We start from the raw sequence: 24,647 nt of genomic DNA on the forward strand, positions 1-24,647 counted from the left end.
GATACTGTCTAAGACTTAAATAATACAATGTGTTTTGATTATTAAAAAATGTTAAAACTAATATACTTAGTACATAGTTGAACTAATCTCTGATAAATAAGATTTCTAATAAGTATGACAGCATTGACATTACATTGATTTCATCTTGCTGTAACCCCCCCCCCACCATGACTTAGCTAACCCCCCCACCATGACTTTGCTAACCCCCCCCCCTATCTTGATCCTAGTTACGCCTCTGCTTCCATCTATCATTGAATTTACACCGCACAATATTTATTCACTCGTATTACGGAAACATTTCCTACGGAATAACTTGCTTATTCAACTTAATTTTGGCAACTAGAATTGAACTAAGAATTAGCAATTGCTAGCTTTTATTCAATCTACCAAATAAATGACAATACAATAATTGATATTTATGATAAATATTAACCTACACTAATATTCGAATACTATGCCCAATATCATCTCATTTATGTGCTTGTTCAATCAAGTACGGTGTTGATGTGCGCTTGTGCGGTGATGCTCAATGATGAAGTTAAGGTCAAAGATGGGGATGAGGGTGATGTCTCCGTTAAATTCACAGTGTTAGGGCCGTTTGCACAGTATAGATTGCTAAACTAGTCAAGTTAGACTGAAAGTTTAAACTTCAATCTGTTTTCTCAGTGCATTTATCAGTTCAAGTTAAACTAGTTTAGCGAGTTGGGAATAAAATGACTTCGTTTACAATATAAAGAAGGCTGAATTCTACAGGGAATTTGGACAAAACTTATGAAGTGATGAACATATCCTATTTTTGGACAATCTCTAACCAAATTTGGGAAAGGAACAGTTTTGGGCTTTAAGCCTGTTGTTCCTTTCACAATCATTCATAGTTGAGAAGGATATTGTACCTATCAATGTATAAATAAATAAATTTGTTCTCAACCAAGCAGTATATTGCTACTCATTCATCGTTCAAGATCCACAGAGCTGTATGCTGTACGATAATGGAAGAAAAAAGCGATCGAGAAATTTCTCAAATGATGAATTACTATTGAATCTAGTACATATTTTTTAGAATGTAAGATAAGAGAGGTGATGTTGTTATGCTCAAATCTGTGTCGTCCAATGAGCGATAATGGGAAAAGTAGTCAAGTGAGCGATCCATTGTTTAAGGATGGGCAGACGCTATGAATAGGAGTACTTGGGCGTCATTAATTATCTCATTTAAGGACAGGCTATTCAATCGGACATACACAACTAGCGCCCAGCGGTCAAATGGAAGTGATACATGGCTCCCTTACACAAGTACACTGTTCACGTAGTGATGTCATCACTGCCAGTCCCATTATTTGTCCCGCTCACACACTCTCTCTCTCTATCTCTCTCTGTTAATTATAATTAAATTATTTGTAGCTTAAATCTATACTTAATTTTTCTTGTAATTTGTTGAGTTTCAATGTAATAAGCAATATTCTTTTGTTTGTTTCTTATCAACTAGTGTTTGCCATAGGTCTTACCAGACCTGGCAACGTAAGATGTAAAATAAAATATCAAATATCAAAATATCAAATATCTGTCTCTCTCTCTCTGTCGAAAAGATAACGGTAAATATGCTTTTCGATAACCATCTGCTGTATTGTATAACTGTATTGTATTGTTGTATAGCTGTATAGCTGTATTGTTGTATGAGCTCTTGCATGGCACTGGAAGAATTTGTTATAAATTTATACAAGGTATGCCTGATGTGAAATAATAACAATACATTGAACTGTGGATTCATCTATCAGAACTTAAAGTGGAAAGTCATTGTTTGAGCCACATATTAAAAACAAATTCTTTGAAATGTAATCACCAATCATCAAATGTAGTCATCCTATTATTGGAAATAGTAGCATTGAATATATATGGTTTTATCATGGAACTTTTCGAATTATGAATAGTCCAGTCAATATAGACATAAAAAGGGGGTGTGATTGCAATATTTATATTGTAGTTCTGATTTTCTAATATATTATTTGGGTACATAAGAGAAGTCCAGAAATTTCTTCATGCAAAATTTCCTTGTGCTAGATACAGGATTGCCCAAAAACCTCGTATTTTCAGCTCATTTACCAGTTTTCAGCTATTTCTGGCAAATCTCGTAATCGGACAGGAAAATTTGCTTTATTTCAGTATTTCCTAGTGGAGAGGCGCGCTTAAGGACACCTCAAGAGTCAAAATTTCAAACACTTATAACTTTTGCTCAGATTTCATATACATTAAGTATTAATCTGCCTGAAAATCCACGTAATACTGAAGGTAAATCCTAATATATTTATAAAAAAAATTGTTAATGACTGGTTAAAGGAGGTTGGAAGAACGAATATAGAAGAGATAATTCATTCAATGTATAGAAAATGTCGTGTAATGATGGTCCAAGTTCAACTCTAAATCTACTCTCCTTTGTGGAGAATTTTTATGAAGTTTATTTAAAAATAGTGTTGTATTTTCTGTAACTACGATATATAGCAGTTAGATTTAGTTATTATGATTGATTATTTAAGTTCAACTGTAAATTTTATTTATGATTATTTGGTTGCTAATAAGTAGGCTTATTTCTAGGCTAATAAGTTGTCATAATACAACGCATTGTAGTGTTTTGCCTGAAACATCCTTAGGATACTGTAGTGAATTTGTCCTTCAGTCGGGGAAAGTAATGTAGGCTGCTAGTGAGAGCGAAATGGTATCACTCGTGATGACGTCACGGACGTTCACTCTGTTACGTTCAATCTGTGAGTGGCCAAACACATTCTGATCGCTGGGCGCAAGTTGCAAATTCCCATTCAATCAGTTGCATCAGGGACAGTAGAGCCTGGTTTTCACTAGAAGAGTTAGTGGTCGAGTAACTGGAATACTAACTCTGCCGAGCTAACTCTACTCTACTTACTTGGTCGAGTAACTGTTTTCACTACAATTGAGAAAAGAGTAGGTAAATTGTATTGTCCAGAACAGAACTAACCTTAAATAATAATAATACTAATACTTTTTAATAAATTAACACTTGAACACTTCAATAAATTAACACTTTTTAATCATTTGTAATAAATAACAATACTTCTCAAACTTGATAGCCTACGGTACTCTTCAATGCTCTATAAGATCATCAAATCACCAGCAATATCGATGTTGTTTTAATTATTTTTACGTTTTACATTTTCTCCAAGGTTTGAGAACAACTGAACTTAAAAACTTTTTACTTTATGCACAAGCTCAACGAGAAGGAAATGAAAAATTCAGATTGATTATTCACCCACTTGGAGAAATACTGATGATTGATAGAACTTATAGGAATTATTGTAAATTTTCATAAATAGAATAGGCTATAATGAAGATGAATTTCAGCTGTTCAAAGCTGAAAGCTATGTTCTTCTTCTTTTTCTGAAAGAAGAGCTGAAAGGTTTACTCAACAACTGATTCCTTTTTATAGTAGTAGGTACTGATTCATGAATATATCGTAATTGCGAGTCTACACATGAGACTACCCATTTACCGCTTGTGGCCTTCCTCCGTTATTGTTCTGATGTAAATAATTGTATAGGTGCTAGCAACTCTGGTACCAGCAATACCTTTTGGGACCAATACTTTTGGGATTAAAGGGTTCCAACATAAGAGAGGATGGATCTTCGCAGGTAGAATCAGGTATCTCCAACAGTTGGTTGGACATTGTTCTTCAACACAAAGCCGTTAAACACATAAAATTAGCGAGTCAGTTGCAGGCCTATTCAACTATATATATAAATATTTATTTAATACACTTTATGTATTTATTCATTTAGATTTTAAAAGTTTAATTATAATTTTCACTAATCGATCAGGAAAATTTTAATTTCTAGTTTTCATTAGATCAAGAAACATATTTAATAACATGTTGGAAAAGAGGCTTTCCGAAGATGTCTGTAATGAAAATAGATTGTTTATCTACTCAGTACAACACAGAACTATTTCTAATAATGAATCTATGAATGGTTTCCATTCAGTGACAGAAGCGTGTGAACCTGTCGAATGAACCGACTATTGTTTGCTAATCACCTCGCAGGTAGAGACCCCAAAATTGGTTCCAAAATTCCTCTTTTTCCCAGTTGATCCCAAAATTCCTGGTCCCAATGTTCCGGTCACTAATTCTACAGCATGTGCTTAGATGAGATTGTTAATGACGCCCAAGTCCTCCCATTCATAGCGTCTGCTTATCCTTATTAATAGACCCTATTCTAAACAATAAATCGCTCACTGGACTATTTTTCCCATGATCGCTCATTCGACGTAACCCTCAAGTCTACTATGGTCTCCCACGTTTATTAGAAAACTTTTGAAAGCAAAATATCTCAGTTTTATTGAAAACATGTCTTATGCTGGAAGAGCACTGTTCAAAGTTGCCTTATTTTATTTTGAATCTTTTATTTGATTCAACACTAATTTGATATTTGCTTTACTTAAGTGAAAACTCTTAAAAATGTTTCCCTCATCCCAGAAATTGAAATGATTAATTCATCATCATCATCTGTTTCAAGAACTAAGATCCTTTTCCTTCTTTCTTCCTTTAAATTCGACAGTTGAAAATGGTTTAATTGGCGAAAATTTGTGTCTTTGAAAGAAGAAGGTACTAGTTTATTAAAAAAAACTATTACTTTACTATAAAAAACTGAAGCTCATTCATTCAAGCGTTAAATCTTAAATGAAATATCAACTCTCTCTACACAAAGTCTCTAGACTCTAGCTGAACCACTGTAATGTTTTACAATTTTTGTACCACAGCGTAGGCTTGGATTGCACTGCAGAAGCAATCGATCCATATCAACATCTGGCAAACTAATCAATTTATTTTAATTCAATAAATTAACTGAAAAAAAACTGCCAGAATGAATTGTTTGGATGATCTTGAGTTCGAAGATTTTGAAACAGATCCACTCACTATCAGGTATAAACATAAACTGAACCGACCTTGTGTGAAAGACTTAAAATGTTTGCTATTCCCTGTAAATAAATTCCAACCTGATAAAACCTATTCGTGTCGAGGGGGTGTTGGGTGCTGTAAGGTACCGTATTCGAACCGAATTACCGTGTCACACTTGTTGGAATCGAATGAAAACCAACCAAACAGAATTGTATATGTGTGAAACAATTCTTACTAAACAAACTATCTATATTTTAAACAATTTGTATTGGGTTTCGATATCTTATTCCTTGATTTAATAATACTGTGAGTAGCCTGGTTCGAACGACAGTTCATTTTAACTAACAAAAACCAATTTAAAACCCAATTTTAAGATCATCTGACTAGATCCAACTGCCTCTAAAAACTAGTTTTACTTTATGGTGAAATCAGGCCTAAAATCGCGTAAAAGCATTTTTCCAGCTTCCCTTTTTCTGGGGGATATTACATTCCCCTAGACCCCCGGGAAAATTGAGCCCCCCTCCTCAAAGTAGTAGGCGCCAGTATGTCACTATGAAACAAAATCCTGGCACAATGTCTCAGCAATAGCCAAAAATACATTCCAACTAGGCCTATTTCAGGCTTATTATTCTTATTTCATAAGATTCTGATTCCAAGATTTTTTGATCATAATATTAATAGTGACACAATTGTTTCAAGACCCCTCTTGTCAACCAAATGGATTGATGCAAAGGGTTTTGTGTTGTAGAACATTTTGGGGGAGATTAGGATTTACAATAATTGAAAAGAAAGTTGTTGATTTTCAAAATGATCGATCAAGTTTTTTTCTACTAGAGAAATTTGGTTTCTCGTCTTCATAGCCATTTATTCCATTGGGAATCAATCTATAGTATTATAAATAAAAGAATTGGCTTGTACACGTATGGGATAGGAAATACACGAATGACGCATTATATCGTCTGAACTTGAAAATTTGCACAAAGATTTTTAATTTACTGAGGATGGCTATAGGCCTATTTCCAGTTCGTCAAGTTCTCAATTTATTAAGTTTTCAATTCGTCAAGCTTCAGTTTGAAATAGTGTATTCAACGGTTTTATATACTATTTTCTTTTATCTTCTTCTTCTATATCTAAACTATATTTATAAAGGAAGGAATAGGCTTTTACAAGTAGTACGGAATACGAAGTACATGTTTGACGAATCATCACTAGAACGCACGCATGAAACTTCAAAACTATTCAACGTATTTGTGCTCTAGACTAGACAGCCCTTGCGGAGTACGGGTAACCTGCTAGTCTTTAATAAAATATTAATTGAACAACAAATGTTTGAATCAATCAACTACTGTAACTATTGTGTCAGACTGTCAGAGATATTCCAACATTTATTTGCACCTCATAAGTTTTAGTTTAACTATTATTCCAATATCTAAATAAAATCTAGCTTCATCGCTAGAAAATGTTTGTGCTATAGTGAGGTCCACTTTATAATGGCAGTGGATAAATATAGGAGAATAGCGATGCCGATTCTCTCCATTGATTAATTATATTTCTACACCGTCAAAAACATAATTGGCATCGTTGTGGACCTAGAAAAGGGTAGTACCACCGGCTTTGTCGAATGATAGACAAGGATAGCAAAACCAAAGTTGAAAAAATACTGTCATTATAACGTGGACCTCACTACAGTCATTTCAGACTCATTCACAGATTCACAAAGCCTTCTTGCGTTGGTAAAAGATCTAAGCTCAATTAATTGTACTGGAGTTTACTGTTGTATCTTACATGTTCTGAAACATCCCACATTTTTATAATTTATTTATAAGAGAGAACATGTTTGAATTTTGCCGGCAAACGGATGATGTGTTACTAGCAGTTATGGCGTTTGCCGCTAGGCGCTAGGGAAGCGCCAGCGCTGTATTACCCCCACCACAGCGATTGCTGGTTCACGAGTAGATAGTTCACCCCCACCCTATGAACAGCCACAGTGGTGCCGAGAGCCGAGCAAAGCACATAGGGCTTCTGTAGACGTCTCCTTCGCGACACAGTTTTTTATTCGCAGTGTTGACTGTCAATCGTGAATAATATAGCATTGAAGCGGTGAAAACTTTGTGCAAAACAGTGTTATCAACTAGATCTACACAAAGTGTGTTCGTGGATTGTTCTGCATGTGTCTTGAAGATGGGATCGATATTGGGACCGTCGCCTTCACATGAATGTCGCTGGGTAGAATTCAGCAGTTCTCAACCCTCCAACTAATGCCGATTCGAATCTCCACTTCTGTGTGAAACGTTGTGATCAGGTGTTTAGCCATGGTCTTGGCAAATGTATTTGGCTTTCCTTCTACCACGGGATTAGCGAGATTCCTAACCCCTGCAACACAACCTATACTACAGCTGCCGTGTGCCAAAGTCACATCTTGCCTAACTTTAGTTTTGTTGATATGTTTTGAAACTGTTCTCCTGTCAACCGTCAGTGATTGTACCAAGTCGTTCTACGTCCACTGGAACACCACCAATCCAATGTAAGTTTTTATATTTCATGCTTTTGTCAAATTATTCACGTTGCTCGCTACTTCCAAAAAACATGTGTTTCTGTTATTAAATTGATGTTAATCATGAATTTATTTGAAAAACCAACTTTCTTTTGAACGTTCATTGCAAATAAATAGGATTACAACCCCTGTTTCTCTCATGAAATATAAAAAAAAACCTGTTTTTAGATAGAGTGACATGAATTTGGTTAGGTTTATTCTTCATTGTTTTAAATACTCTTCCTAAGGTATTATGAGAGAAATAATAGTCAAAATACAGTTTTATGTCAGTTCTTTCATCTTTACTTCACGAACATTTCAAGTTTTAGGTTATTGTAAACAAAAACACGGAGAAGGTACAATACTTTTGTCCGTACAATGTGCTTATTTTGGTGAGGTGGCGCCATGTTTGTTTTCTTCTTCAGTTTTGTTTTCGAGCTCTGATTCAAATTAAACCGGTACTGGAGTTATTTCAATCTTATATATCTTAAAAATGTTCAATTCCGAGTAATATGTTTTACCTAACATGTATAATACAGTGTTGTAAAGATTTATTCCGAGCCTCTCGTCTCTTGTTCTGCTCTTGGTATGCAGAGAATTGGCAACACTGTAAGGACTCCTTGGTTATTCTTCGAGCCTGTATTTCCTCAAGATTGATTCCAGCAAACTTAACCGAACTCTAAAAAATGTAATTTGCTGTGCTTGAAATTGGATTATTTTTACATTATTATAAACTACAATGATTTGTTTATATTGTGATGTTTTCAATTTCTACATCCTAAGAAAAAGATGGACAATAATTTATTGCAGAAAAATACTAAATTATATTGGAGTCTGATGAGGACAAATTACTTGCTTTTTTGAAAAGTCATATTCATGGTATCTCTATGCTCCGTAAATTTCTATCCATTACGATAGTCCAACCCCAACCCTTTATTGATGTTCCGCAAGCCTATAGGTTATTTACATATGGCGTTACCTTACAAATCAGTTTTTATCCGTTGATTCCGTTCAAATACTGAAAACTTTAAAAATAACTCATCTTGTGTTTTTCCTCTGCAAATAAGTACGGTATCTTTTTATTTTACCAACCCAAATCATTTTTATGTCTAAGAATATTAATCCTATTTTGCAGCCATGTATATTATGACATAGAACGGGCTGTGAATCGTTCTCTTTATCTGTTATTTTGCATTATATTTATTACGTTTTTCATGTATGCAACTTGAAAGCAAATTTACATGATTTTTGTGTTGAATCACCTACCGTTTGCTTTATTCTGCAGATTTGTTGATGAATTCATTTGATTTGTGTTTACAGTAGTTTTTTTTAATTTGACACTAATAATTTAAACATAATAATTGTTGCATGTTTTTGAACATTGGGTTTTTTTAACAATAGGAATTGTGGAAAAATGTTCTGGTCTTCTGGTGAGGAGAATTTCACTTCATGCATGTATAATTTCAAATATGTTTAGTTATTTTTATATATTTATATTGCATCTACTCATCATGTGTGAAATTGAACGTTTAAACCTATGAAAAGATCTAGTGTCTAGTGAAATAATAATTATGTTCTAATGGATTATAATTATTGGTCAGTTTTCAACTGATGGCTCCTCAGTTATAAATTAATCATTTGTGCCTTGAGTACAAATTCTCATTGATCAAGGAATGCCTAGACTACAATAATATTATTTTTTCGTTTCATTGAATTTCGATTTAAAATTGCGCTTTGGAATGTGATTGGTAAATTTGTACTATAGGAAGATAATGAGCTGTATGTATCAGTTTGTAGCTAGTTATTTATTCACCTCAATTTCAATACTTATTATTTTACAATCCTCTCGCTCATAAAGGAGCAGACGTTCTTCAAAAATTATTATGATTCCTATGACTTGAGACATCATGGAACAAAACTTCCCGTAATTACGCTATCCATTAACACCACAAAAAAGTAACACCTTGTATTGCTATTTGTTAGGTACTTAGATAGGTATGCCCTACAGTCAGTTCATAAGAACCACAGAAAACACTCACCAATTTCTCATTTGTTGAAGAATCGAAGACTGCTTATTGATCCATCAATCGGTAAGGCTTCTCTGATGTTGGTTATTTGTTTTTTATATATCAATAACTATCTATTGTTTTTTTCCCTGGACGATGCTCACACAATCTTTTGCTTGTGCATGGGTAATAACTATAATGGGATAAGATAATCAAAAGCCCGGTAGGGACTCGAACCTACAGCGAGCAGCAAATCAGGCAGAAATTGCATATACATTTTTGCCAGTCCACTCGGCTACGCTGTCTTGCATTACATAACTCTTACATTTCAGGTGTCAAGTCATTAATTATATTTTTAATTCTAAAACAATTTAAAAGTTATAATACTGGAAATTACATCAAGAATCAATAATATGTAAGGAAAGAATGGCATATTATATAAAGAAATAACATAGAAGATGGTTTTTGTGATGATAAAATGTTAGATATGAGTTTAGTTGATACGTGTTTGCTCCAAATCGGATGTATCCGGATATCCTTTCATGATTTTATATCATCAGCTAGTCTATCAAATTTATTCATGAAGTCTTTGTACACATTGGGTTTTTGGCCTTCAATTGCGTATTAGCTGACCAAACACAAAACATTTCTAAAGTAGACATTGTGATGAAAACAAATGCATCGATAATCGAATTTTGCCTCATTAAAACTGTCTGGAAGGACGTGATAAGAGTGTTGATAGTTGTCTAGCTCCCACTATTCATAATAATTTGCCAACTATTTCATACTACAGTAGTAACTGACTTCTACAATAGAATTCCAAACTATTTTGAACTTTTAGTTCAACTACTTGACAATTACTTCTTATTATGTCAACATTTGATTGGAATTCCAATCCTGTTCACTCATGCGTCTGGTGCCAACAACCGATTTGTTATGAAATGGAGTACGGTCTATTATTAGAACGTGCATAAGACTAGTTCAGTAGTTATTATTGATAATATTAGTCTGGAATTTTTTAAGCAATCCATTTTTCAATTCCTTTGTCTGCTTATCGATTCTGAAAAATTAGTTCGCGAATATATTAAACATAGAAAAGTGTTAATGCAGATCAGATATTATTAGGCTACAGTATGAATTTGGATTCAATACTATGAATTCTCCCACTATGATGTAAGAAACGGAAGCTATTGGAAATTTAATTTAATTTAATTATATTCACTTTAGCTGTTCAAATTTCTCATCAACAATTCTTCCCATTTAATTCTGACAGTTTAAAGTGAATGTCAAAATAGCAAACCTTATATTCAAATAATGTTTATTATCCAATAAAATACAAAAAACAAAAATACATGAGATTTGATGAATAGACTTCACGCTTGGATGATTTGTTCGTGTGCGGGGAGGAGTCGCTGAAAGCCAAAAAGTACTATTACGATTACATTTTAACAGGTAACAAAAATACAGAGAAAAAAACACAATAATCATTATATTAAAAAATTAAAATCAATATATCAGAGGAATTAAGAATACATGAGAAGTATGGATCTTCACCCACCCTACCTATGGTTCTTTCTTTAAACTATGAAAAGTTTCGAGATTTCAGATCAAACTTTCAAAACACAAGATTTTGTTGTTGGTGATTTAAGAAAATAAGTGAAACTATTCGTGTGATGAGTAATAATGAATGAGATCATAAATTTCATTGTTTCAAACTGAGAATTTTCTATATACTGTTAATGACTCTCCAAGATAGCCTACTTACGAAGCATCAGTAAATCCTCCAGCTATAATGTGTTATCGTCTTCCATTTCCATACTTCTATCTCCTTCTATTCTGACTTCTATCCTCCACTGAATATATTATCGTTCCGCATTCTATTCTGTTCCATTGTAAAACTTCGGTATTGTATGAAATACTTGAACCAAATATTGCTTATTTCAATGTTTTCCGCATTCCTACTTATCCTCGTTTTGAAAAATGAGTATGGAATTGAAGAAGTTTTATAAGATTTACTTCGAAATCTGTGGAAAGATTTCCATTTCCACTGACAATGCGGACTTTTAACTTTTTTATTTTATATCTATACGACTCCTAGGGTCGTAGATATAAAATAAAATAAATATATATTTTTGTGAACTGTATCCTAGACAGTTAAAACTATAACATTCAGTTTACAGTTTAACATGACAGTTTAAACTGTAGCATCCTAGAGTGTCTGTCTTGATCATTATTTTCATAATATAGTTGAACTAGGCTATCTGGTAATAATCATATATGATAATTATTACTATGAAACAGCAATTAATGAAAGTAATCTCATGATTACTATATCATATATAATATAATATTAGACTCAGTGTATGCCTGAAGCCAATTTAGGCTGGGTAACTTGATTACAGTTATTTTATATCTGCGACACAAGGAGTGGAACATCTTTCCACAGATTTCGAAGTAAAAGTTGTAAAACTTTTAAAAACAAGGATATGTAAGAATGCGGAAAACGTTGAAATAAGCAATATTAAATATATATTCTAATACTAAAATTTAGTTCAAGTATTTCATACGATACTAGAGTTTTACAATGGAACGGAATAGAATGCGGAAGGATAATAATATATTCTGTGTAGGATGGAAACCAGAATAGAAAGAGATAGATCTATCATCTTGAACTAATAGACAGGCTTATTTATCAATACTAACAGTTATGAGATGAAAAATCACTTCTGATGGTTCGGAACCCACCTAAAACTAAAGGTCCTCTCATTTATCATCATCGTCCATCTCATTTCCCATGCACAAACCTCGGGCTTATGTCGACATCGTCGTTAGCAAAATACATTACATAATAAAATAAATAATAGAAATACAGGATCGATAACTGATATGATAACTAAGGCCTATGGACTTTATTACATTATTATTCAGTCATAAGTTTTAAAATATGAACTTCATTAGTGCTATCAGTAGTAGCACGAGTTGCTTAATGATTTGCATCAGTTGAACAAAACTTAATATGCCTTTATTTTATATCTTGTTCTCAAGTAAAATAAACGCATTCACGAGTTATCCACTACTCAGTCTCCAACTATTGCCTACACTATTATGTATCATACAATACAAAACATACTTTTATCAGAAGCGTATCTTATAAAAATTAAAATTTGGAACCTTGAAAATCCCTTCTTGAATGTTAACTCCTTGCCCTACCTTATATTCTATCAATATTAAACTGATTCATCATTACCAATTTTGGCCGAACGTACACATATTTTTTGCTTTTAACTTTTTTATTCCTGCTTCGATAATCATAATGAGATGAGATTATGATGTGATAGATGATTTGAACAAATAACCACGCTCTTGGTGGGATTGGAAGACTCTTTTGGCAAAGGTTATTTATTTATTTATGGAGACAACAGGTTACCCCTAAAGTGTCTCCTTCACAAATACATACAAGATTATTATACAATAAAATACAATGAGCAATATAATTTACAATTGCAATATTGTTAAAAGAAAAAAACTATAGAAATACAAGAGAAGGAAAAAATAGATATATACAAGAAAATTATCATAAAACGGAATATAGAAATGAAAAGATTCTAAAATTGAAATAAAAATGTTACAAAGAATGGATAAAACTAACAAATGAATGTCAGAGGACTGATACCTGCCAATGAAGCAACAAAATGCTTTGAAGTTATGGCGCCTTGCTTATCCTACGAATCTATTAAAGTCCTCAAATATCACTTACGCAAGTATATGCAAATATTATCGAGATCACATATCTTGAATTTCAGTCCATCGCAGAGTTATACTTATTGCATTCGGTCAGTGATTGATCATGACTGCACGACATTTGAACATTTTGCCATCCCACAACATGTTAGAAAATATTTTTATTCGCAATAACTCAACTCTGTATAGCTTTTTATCTGGAATACACCTTTTTCAAATTCAAATATGAATTTTGCATCGTAAACAAAATACGGTAAATCTTCGAATAAAAATACGTGAGAATTTTTTTCAAAATCACTGTGAAACATTCTAGTTTCAAGATGAGGAGAAGCCGCGTTTCCATTTTCTATAACTTATTTGACTTGTTTCAATTTCTCGCTGATATTCTAGTGTCTGCATAAAACATTTTTAAAACTCGCTACATTCTCCACCTCCAACTTTGTTTCCTCCATTAAAAATATATTCTTGAGCAAATAATATATTCTTACCAATTTCTACTTAACTATAACTCTTTTCTCCAATAAGAATATCTGCTTAAGCAAATAATTGTTGAATTAGAAATATCAGGGGTAGAAATTATCATAATCATAATTCTAATGGTCTGTCCTCTTTGAAAATTGTATCAGATCAAACAAAGCTCCAAGCTGTTCTATGAATTCTGTTGTATTGTGATCTGTTTCCATCATGGTCTTCTAATTAGATTTAGTTCACCGATGATTCTCCTAGGGTTTAGGATGCCTTATTATCAATTGTTGGATTCGAACTGAGAGAAATGATACAGTTTGCAGATGAGACGGTATTTCCTGGTTGATATGGAGAGCCTTGACGCCCTCTACACTATAGTGCTTGAAAGAAAGGCTATCTGAGTGTTGTGCATTCTCTGTGTGGAAACATTAATGTCAAGGCAATCGCCTCCCGGTAAATGAGCAAATCTCGGCTCTACCTACGCGTTCCTACAATTCCAATAACAGAAAACAACCATTGTACTACTGTACAGTATTCTAGTATATTGGTGTACTATCAAGTATTGTCCAACTTTATTGTACTAATGCCTTTCTCACTGCCTAGACAAGAAATAATAGCAGCGTAATTGCGTTCAAGCTTGATCCTTTGTTCAATCAGTAGCCTAAATTGTCATTTTGCTGTATACTAATTCTGTATACTCCATTTGTAATCAGAGAGCATTAGTTATTGAGTTAGTTTGTATTTAATTTTCAACAGTCAACTTATTAGACCACCAGCGTATTGGTTGATGAAAACTTATTTTAAAACTGGGTTCTCCCTTGTATTAAATTTGAAATGAGAATTGAATTATGGAAACTTCATTTTAAAATTTTAATATTGAAATAATAGGATGGTTTAGACTTCAGAAGTATAAAATTCATGAATAACTGAAAATCCAAATGAGTAAGATCCCTTCTCATCTGTTGGCAATTATTGGTTTTTGTTTTGGTTGTTACTGTATTTGTAATCACAATTGTGAACATAGTCTATTCTAGTTACTAATTATCATATTCGTCTATTGTTTTGTAGTAGATAATTTAAAAAAAATTGCATATAAAGAGCGCATTAATAAAATTATTTGAACTATTTCTGTAGTTTTAATAAAGCTATCAATGACTCAAAAATAGCAAGTGACTCGAAAATGTTGGTGAGTTTGCGTAGCCCAGTGGTCTGGAATGTTGTAACTTCAGTCTCCTAACGTTGCATCGGTCATGGTTCATCTGGCATTAATTATTTTGTCATCCCTCTTCTCATTACCCACGCATAATTCATGACTTAAGTAGACACCGTCATTAGCAAAAAAAAAATATACATTTCTCCAATTCTCCACCAACGACATCCCAGTACTTTTCGTCAAAAATATTCAACTATAATGAGTCTCTGATCTCTTTTCAAGGGAGAGCGATGCCTAGTTGTCAAGTTCATCACAGACTTGGCGGTCCATCTTTATCAAGACGAATGATTAGAATTGGTGATGCATATGTCATCAGTTGTTGTGGATTTAATTAAACTATGAAAAACTCTATTGTGAATTCTATCGTGGAAACTGAAAATTTCAACTACACTTGATTGGAATTCAAGAGTATTGGGATTGTCAGTATCAATCTTGAATTCGTAGGTGTTGAGTATTTATTAGGTCGCATGTCATATTTCATTTAGATTAGCATTAGTATAGTTGGATATATTTCCTTAGGAAATTTAGTGATATAATCGAGTTTTCACTGTCGAATACAATGCCCAGTATATAGTATATTACAGTACTAGAACCCCTATACACAACAGATGGTGTATTATTTACCTAATGTGAATGAATTAGATGATTTTTTGAGGAAAGTTTGAATTTGAGTTTGCTTTAGGTAAAATATCGCTCGGTGATTGAGTAATCATTAATTTAAACTGTACTGCAGCCTGTAGGCTACATCATTGCTATTTTGTTGAAAATGATCCACTCTTTTCAATTGTTATTATGCCATGAGAAAAAAACTTAATCTATGAGTGAAGATAGTTCTGGTGTCAGCTATTTACCAACTTTCGTAGAATTGATTCATTGTGCTTGAATTTTTTTATTGTTCAAATATGATGACATTTTTTTATACGAATTTACATGAGCTGATTGATTGCTTGGGATATTTATTGATATCCAATAACTTTTTAATACTATAATTGATTTACAATAACTTTTTTAAATAATTGGTATACAATACATTTTTTACGGTAATCTCTATGACTATTATTGGTTTCAAGTAAATAATTTGATATTTTCACGTTCTGTTCTTGACACTCTTCTTTCTATCTGTCACTATGACTATATGTAATTCTATGTAGGCTACAAATTGGTATAATTCCCATTGAAATATAATTCAAAGAATTTTTTACTGTATATAAAGTACAATATGTTATATTTCAAGTGATCCTTATAATATATCTGGTAGGTTTCACATAAAACATTGTTGAAAATACTAGCGACTTATACAGTTTCTGCGTAGATAACAATATTAAAAAGCAGCCTTTAAAGATACAGTTAGCTTCATTTGTGTACTGCAAATATATGTTTTGGATGAGATGAAAATGTTTGTGATCACTATCATCAAATGAAGTCCCTCGTTGGACAGGTACAATAATCCCTTCGATATGGTGGACCTTAATTTGTTACGTAAAAAGTACACTCTTGTATGATGTAGTCTAGCCATAATAGTAATAATTAATATTAAACGTAAATTCAAATTAAATTATTAATTTAGTAAATAGAATTAGTAATAATTCCTGGAGGTACCATCTTGCCTAGAGGTAAATCCTTTCAGATCGAAATGTATAATAATCTTGAGCCACACTGGTACATTCATGTTAATTGGCTCAATGTCACATATGACAAATTGACAAATAATATGAGAATATTCAGGAAGCTTGTCAAATTCCTTATTCTGTTCAATCTAGATCCAAGGTACCTGGAATATTAATACCGCCTTACAAGCATGATCAAAGTATTGATTAGGTCTTGATCTAAGATGTGAAGGTCTTTGGTTGGGATGATGATTAATAGGCCTACTGCCGGTGCTTTCTATACATCAAGAGCGTTGGCCAATGGCCATCCAGCCCTAGCATCTACTTGCATCAAAGATGGCAATATAAGCAAGGCAGAGAGTAATGCCTCTCTTGATCCATCCTAAAAGTGGAATGGGCTCCCCGAGTAATAGAATTTCCGAACTACATCCCTTCTCTAATAGAACTGACTGGACGTATAAAGTTACCACCACTTTGCATATACCTATGTAACCTTTATAGGCTGGAGGACCTTTCCTATACAGTTTCTTCTTGTAAGCTAATTGCGTTTAGAAATATTCATTATCATCGTCAAAGGAGCGTTTAGACTAGTGCTGATTAATTGAAGTAATTGACTAGTTTTTTCGTTACTTCTTCTTCTTCTCCTTCTACTACTACTATTACTAGTACGACTTTACCCTTTAGTTTTTTTTCTATTTTTACCACAACTTACTCTTCATGGCTGTTCGCTCTTCTTATTTAATATTTCTCCATACTGTATTTGGCTTCTTTATTTTCGTACACGGTCCTCTTACAACTCTCCTCTACTTCTTCCTTTACTTCTCGCTCCCAGAATTTCTCCTTCATCCACTCTTGTTTTACAAATTTGTATGCTTTTCCATGGTTATGGGCAAGATATAAACTTCACAGTTGTACCCAATCTAAGTAATAAATCGATTTTTCTATTTATATTGAAACCAATCTAAAACGAAAGACAACATATATTCCCATTACTCCTCCCTCCCAAATAAGCGAGGGCTCTTGTGCAGATTGCTTTCATTGAATTAATTTATATTCCTATTCCTTTATTCTGATAGAAAGAGTTGTAGACTAGGGCCCGGTTTCAAGATACTTATTCAAAAGAAATAGAAAATAAAAATCCAAGTACCCATTTTTAAATTGTTTATTTACAAGTTTCGGCCATGATGCCATTATCAATTAATTGAATAAAATAAAATGAATAAATACTATTACAGGCTTCTTATTTCTGATCATATTATCTCGCTAGGTTGCTTGTCAGTATTCATATGATTTTTTCAAACTAGGAGTATAAATTTTGAATTTATATTTGTATGATTCTATCAAAAATAGGGTTATTGATGTCCAATTGAATTTAATTTAAGAGTAGCCTTAACGAAAAAAATATAAAAAGATAATCACTTATTCAATCTATATGTTTAATGGTACATTAGATTCTATACGTGCCCTAGGAAACCCCCCCCCCCCTTAGCGTAGTATTATTCATATATTAGGAGTTTTGTGGTAAAGTACTTTATTTTGAACTGTATTTCAATTTCTCTATTTCCTTTTTCTCTAGTTCTAAAGTTCTGAGGTACTGTATTCGGAGTTCAATTCCCGAGAACTTTATCCAGTATTGGAGACTGGAGATATCACCGCTTTTTTATAGCAATGATATAATGAAGTTTGATAACCGTACGGTATGCGATAGGGCTTAGGAAACAGAGCAGTCATGCTTGTGTGTGTGTATGCGAGGGTGTGAAGAAGGAATTTGGTGGCGTTGGAAGGAGGAAGGCTAGCAGCACAGTGGACGGGAAAAGGAAAAGAGAGCCTCCTTCTCGCTAAACGTACATCCACAGCCTGTAGCTGTTAGTCGTCCCTATACCTGTACAGGTTGCTTTTCTGCCTTGCTTCTTCCAATGTGTCGGCCGCTCACAGCCCTCACACTGACGAGATTCATAACAACAAACTAGCGGCCATATTGGCACTGACACACGCGCAAGGGTGCGCACTCGCCCGACCTCCGAACACAAGAGGACCAGCGTCCAGAGATCACTCTCTCATTCTCTCTCCATCTCTCGTTTACCCTCTCTTATGTGTATGCGGACGATGCTCTTGCTCTCGACACCTACAATATACTTGGCTCACAAAAGCACTCTTTCAATATCTTGCTTTGGTCTTTCTGTTTTCACACTTTCAACAAATTACTTAGTGGATGCAATGTTTCATCATCCGCTAATCAGTAGTGTCCTTTCAGAAAAAATATAATTGATAATATGCGACTTACTTCATTGCTAGCTAGAAAACCGAGGAATATCCTTTATAAATCTGTGATATTCCTCTGTAACATATAAACATACACAATAAATTGTTATGTATCCAACTGATACTCTATAAATATATAACATTAATTTTGAATGCAATAATGTACTACTGTATACAGTTAATTGTTGTTTTGTTAAAATTCCACGTTGACTATGGTTTACTTATTGGAACATATCTGTAGAAATTCAAGGGAGGAACAATTTTGAGGCGGCTTGTTATTGAATTATGCATCTCCCATCGCATAATTGTGTAGGCTACGTGTGCACATAATTTCTGTATTTTTACACGAATTAAATATTTTTATTTGGGCTTAAAACAACATGACTCATATAATCTTAACCGTACCTTGATGATAACGATCTTTTCTTACCGCAATTCAAATGAAAGCCAACATAACTATGAATAACATGAGATGTTAGTTATTTTTCACCTGATCCCTTCAATTAAATAACTTCAAATTATACTTTCTTTCATACTATTTTTCGAACTGCGAAAGTAATATTGTGTTAGTTATCCATGTTGAAAAAATATAAGAACCTACCTCAACCTCTAATATTTATTCAAATAAGATGTACAGTTTTGATTTCGGTTGTTGTGTCATACAAAAACTGAAACTGAAGCACTTGGTAAACTAAACTAAAATACAGAGCAGCAGAATAATACCAGAGATAAGAAATATATGCTTATTCTTCATCTATGATTATACGAAGTGATAATTAGCAATCGATATGATTTATTGGTGGCTGGTCTAAAATTGAACATCTACCATTGGCCTAGACAAGCCACTACCATCCATAATTAGTGCAGTGAAATGTCACAGCAAAGGCGGTTCATTTAAGAGACAACTGTCATTTCAGTGGACTAATAATTGTGGGAGTGGCTTACCTAAGCCAATGACGGCAGACGTTAATTCTGATAGGTTATACGACTACCAATCATAAATGGCTTGCTCATTTCTATACATTCTACTTCTCAGTACTTGAATTTCAGTTGAGCAGTTATTGACAATTAACTGGTATCTCATTATTCTAATAAGTTTGTGGTTTGATAACTTCAAGGTCTTTTTATTCAATATTTTTCAATTTTTTTCATTATAATTCAATTGTGGATTCCAAACTGTTTACGTTTTATTGAAGAAATGTTCTGGAAGTAACCATGCATTTTTTAATATCTAGTTATTGAGCTTGAAAAATAGAAATCACAAAGCTATAGTTGTTATCTATAGCTTTGTGATTTCTATTTTTCAAGCTCAATAACTAGTTATTAAAAACTACTTATCAGCACTATTGTGTATCATTTTCTATTTTCGCAAGCCCCGACTTAACTTTACCTTGAAACTCCACTCTTCTGTTCACATTCCGGAAATTCACATCCTCATTGGACTTAAACTTCAACTTAGTACTTCAGCTTGCCTTTCAAGATGATTTGGGATGCTTAGCTGCTTCAATAAGCAGATTTACTTCGAAGTCTCAGCATTGGTGAATAAGAAGCAATTTTGAAGTGAATATTCTATTGTGAGATTCATTTTAAACTGTCAGCAATGATTGAATGGGGAACATTGATGTTATTTATAAGGAATGCTGTCAGTTTGAAGTGAATCTCACATTGATTGTTATACCTTTCCTCCTATTTTCCGCATTGTAATCGCTCCAAGTTTCACATATTTGGACTTCACTTATCAATCTGCTTATCAACTTCGATGATGAGCTTGAAATTCTCGCAGACCTTCCCCACTTCAATTTGGTCAAGTCCCTGTTATCAGCATGTTAGCAGAATACTTGTTCTGCTTTCAAGTAGCCTACCTGTCCATCTCAGAGAGCTTGCTGAAAACAACTTGGAGCTTCAATTCACCGCCATCTCTTGACATGAACTTGGAATTTCGTTGCTAATGTCTAGGCTCTTAAGTCGTCCTCTTGAGATATGTATCTCGTGTACGAACTCAAGTCTCACCTTAGTAATTTTGAATCTACTCCTGAAACCCTTTCAATAAAATTTGCGTATTTCTGGGTATTTACAACAATCAAGCAGAATTTTGAAGCAGCATATTGAATATCTAAAGTACCATCTCCAGTAGTCCTCATGTAACTTGGTTATTTTGAGTGCTTGTACTTTAGAAAAATATCTTTGAAAAATTTCGTTTAAATTAAATGTTTTTGTAATTGAAATATTTGTGTTACGGCACGCTCTTAAACTATTTAAAAGTACATTAATTATTGAGTAGATATTGATCAATTAAAATAATACACCATTCCCATTACTTATTGTGACTCTGAAGGATACATTAATTATTATCCAAATTTTTTGGTGAATTATATATTTAGGTTTATTTCAGCAACCAAATTCCACGAGTCTACAATTCTTAGTTTCATTTCACTCTTGGAATGTACAAATTATAGATTGATTTTATCCTCAATCAATATGCTCAAACCTAATAAAATGTATTTTTCTGCACTCATTTGTAGAATTGATTGAAAATTTCTTATGATCACGAGATCACCTAGTAGCTTGTACAAGCTAGTTTAGGCCTACTACCATAATTTATTTTCCTGCATTTTTTTCTTAGTTTAATATTGCATTGTTGTTGAAGTGAATGACTTGTAGTGACCTTCTTTCGGCATAAATGGTAATTTGCACTCTCTCTTATTAATCTATAGAATAGTTTTCTTCATTTCTCTAGCAGGATCGATATTCTCGCCTTTGTTGTTATGTCGTGGCCAAATTTTGTCACGCTTTCTTCAGCAGGATATAAGGATAGATCGAAAATGTGGGAAGAATGAAAGCTCAATACCGTCCGTGTCCAGAGCTTTTAATGTATAGGAAATGTGTTATTGTCATCAGTTGAATCAAACTGTATTCATTTGAAAATGGTAGTAGTAGTATATACCTATATAAAAATATAAATCTGAGTACCCCTTTAAATTATTTTGTCACGACATGTTTCGGCTACTAATTTAAAAGGGTACTTAGATTTATATTAAAAGTAGCCCTAGCCCTAAAGAAAAAAGACGTATATAAAATATTAAAACAGAAATAAACACTTCATAGTTGAAAAACACTTATATATCCATACATTAATATACTTTATATGAGTGTTTCCGTCTATCAAGTGTTTGTTTCTGTTTCAATATTTTATATAACATCTTATGTGACTTTGGTGAGAAACATACGTAGATATGAGCAAATATTTCCAGTTCATAGGCTATAGGCTATCGAATATTTTTTATTTGCTTTATATATAAGAAATTAGATGAGCCGGTCTAGGCTAAATATTAGTCTAGTCACACTGCACCGAGTTTTCTTCGATTCCCATTTCGACTGGTATTCATTTACAGCATCCTTACAATATCAATGCATCTATTTTCTTACATTTCATTTCATTCCAAGTGAATTCCAACAATATTTTGCTTGAAATTAACGGTAGAGAGGTAGGAATGTTTCTTTCATTTTTCTCGCATAGCACTTCATCTCACCTCTAAACCCATTACTAGATTCGTAACAGCCTAACAACATCCGTAAATTTGTAACTATATAGTTGTAAAATTGCGAAATATTTCGTTGCGTTCTGTGAGGTAGAAAATTGTCTTCGTCTATTATTCAGAGTTATGTATACCAAAAAATATAATCTACCAATACTTGTTATGTAACTTTTTCACACCTGGCTGACTAAATTACTATGTTTAGGAGTCCTATTACACTTCCAGATTATGAAAGAAAGTAAATATTTTGCATTGACTCTCGGTGTCGGCATAGCAACACAATATTATCATTATCAGTCGCTCTAAAATATTTTGAAATTCATTACTCACGGTGCATTCTCTAAGCTCTTACTGCGCTATGTAAAGAACGATAAAAACTGTTGTAAAACAGAAGTAAAGTCAATTTAATATAAGAGAGAAAGCTAATAAGAAGTGAATATGGAATATAAAAAATTATAACGAAACATGGGAAGTGAGAAGTGAACCAGATTTTTTTATTATAGCGATATAGTGATGATAGCTTTATCACAGCTCCTAAACTTAAAGTTCTATCAGTAATAATACTCAACTACTTTTCAACTAATAATTTTGAATTAGATTGGAAATAATAATTGGTAATATAATTGTTCAATTTTTCAAAGCCGAAAAGATTTACATTGAATAGAAATAAATAAAGACCGCCTCTGTTACAAAACATATATTAGAAAACATTTTACTTCATGTTTGATCGTACTTGAAAAAGTGGTCTAATCGTAATCTTTGTTTCAAACACTGAATGTTTATAACTTCAACTATTTTGTTGTGTTGCTAAGTGGCTTATATTAGATAATTAGGCATCAGGAAACAGATTGCTAAATGTGTGGAACAGTTTCTATTTGTGTACAATGTGTCTGAAATTTGCAATAATTGAGTTGTTGTGGAGATCTTCTGGAAAGTTTCAAGTGTGTTCCACACTTCCACATTCCCACATGTTGCCATTCACTGTCGAATAGGTTTTTATTAGTGAGGATAGAATTTATCATTCTATACTCTCTGGTTTTCAAGTACCACTCATTACTTAGAAACTCGAAACTCTAGTTCAGATATAAAACAGCATATCTCTCGAAAAGTCAAACAAAATTTAATTCTGAGATAATAATTGAGATGATTTGGTAGATAAAACAACTTGAAATTGATACAACGGCTTATTTAGTTAGTGAATAGTAAAGTTACAATTTACCAAACAGTGGAATAGTAATTATAGTTACTTTGTTGTTTAGTTTAGACACTGTTTATCTTTGTAAATATTTAAAAAACAAACACACATACATAGTGTCTCTCGACTACAACAGAATTATTATATAGTTTTTCGCCATGGAAAAGAACAGTAATTATAGCTTTATTTCAAGTTAAGGTATATATGATAATTATACAACCATTAGCATTTTATCAAGTGCAATATATTATGTCTCTTTTTATTCGATAAATTAGTAAATACGTGGCTTTGACAATTCTACAGATTTAATTCAGTATGGAAGTTAGTTGAGGAATAGAACAGGGAACCTATGGAGGAGCCGAATACCAATTGCTGAGTCCAAGTTGGATCTGTGATGTTGGAGTCTGTTGGTTTCACGTGGCAACCGCGCCAATGAAGGCTAGAAGGCACACTGAGTTGGAATTCAGGTGGGGGAAACCGGTCCCTTTCAGATCGGTCATCCTCACTTGAAATCGAAATTTGCCTTTTGACCACTGCTCTGTTAGGATGCATCCTGCAATGTCCATTTATATTTTTCTATTCTAATTGTACCGTTTTCATAGCACATTCCAGGGAATATTATAGGTTCACGTTATAGGTTCACAAGGAAAATAATAGGTTCTAGTGAAAATAAGTTCTAGGTTAGTTGCAGGAATTCAAGATGAATATGCCCAATTCTTGTTGGTGTTTCTCAACTAATTACACTAAAAGACTATTAACGTTTATCATACAGAATAAATATACATTTTACTGTACTTTTCTATTACACAGTACTAGTTTTCATAGAAAATGAGTTCAGTTGTAGGCTAAACTACTTGAAATGCAAAGTCCCTCAATATACTTCCCCTTACGGTATATGCTATACCTATAACTAATGGGACTTCTTATTACGTTATGTTCAGTCTATTGGATCAATCTGGCAATATCTATCCATTTAGCTTTACATTAAGGTTAAGCGATCTTTTAATCCATTTTGTTTTCTTTGATTTGTAGGTACTTTGATTTTTAACGATCAGACATTAATCTTGTGAGCTTCAAGCTCTTTATATTTGTACTGTTGATAATTTTATTTTTCTTAATATTATGCAATTGTATGTGTGAATTTGTACAAAGAACAATAATAAATTTTAATTTG

The 24,647-nt window shown here is 33.0% G+C and overlaps 1 protein-coding gene and 1 long non-coding RNA gene across 2 annotated transcripts in view; one reads left to right on the forward strand and one right to left on the reverse strand.

Moving 5' to 3' along the window:
• The window catches only part of LOC120354808, a 22,185-nt gene extending 20,645 nt beyond the window's left edge, over positions 1-1,540 (reverse strand). The window contains exon 1 of the long non-coding RNA XR_005573200.1: positions 1,412-1,540. This is a non-coding gene — a long non-coding RNA (uncharacterized LOC120354808). The remainder of the gene's footprint in view (positions 1-1,411) is intronic.
• A 5,374-nt stretch (positions 1,541-6,914) lies between these two features.
• Positions 6,915-24,647, forward strand: part of LOC111054800 (ephrin-A2) — a 203,434-nt gene continuing 185,701 nt past the window's right edge. Inside the window, exon 1 of the mRNA XM_039441847.1 lies at positions 6,915-7,439. Within this exon, the coding sequence (XP_039297781.1) occupies positions 7,228-7,439 (212 nt within the window). The 5' untranslated portion in view covers positions 6,915-7,227. The remainder of the gene's footprint in view (positions 7,440-24,647) is intronic.

This window comes from Nilaparvata lugens, chromosome X (genome assembly GCF_014356525.2).
Source record: "Nilaparvata lugens isolate BPH chromosome X, ASM1435652v1, whole genome shotgun sequence".
Lineage (NCBI taxonomy): Eukaryota > Metazoa > Arthropoda > Insecta > Hemiptera > Delphacidae > Nilaparvata > Nilaparvata lugens.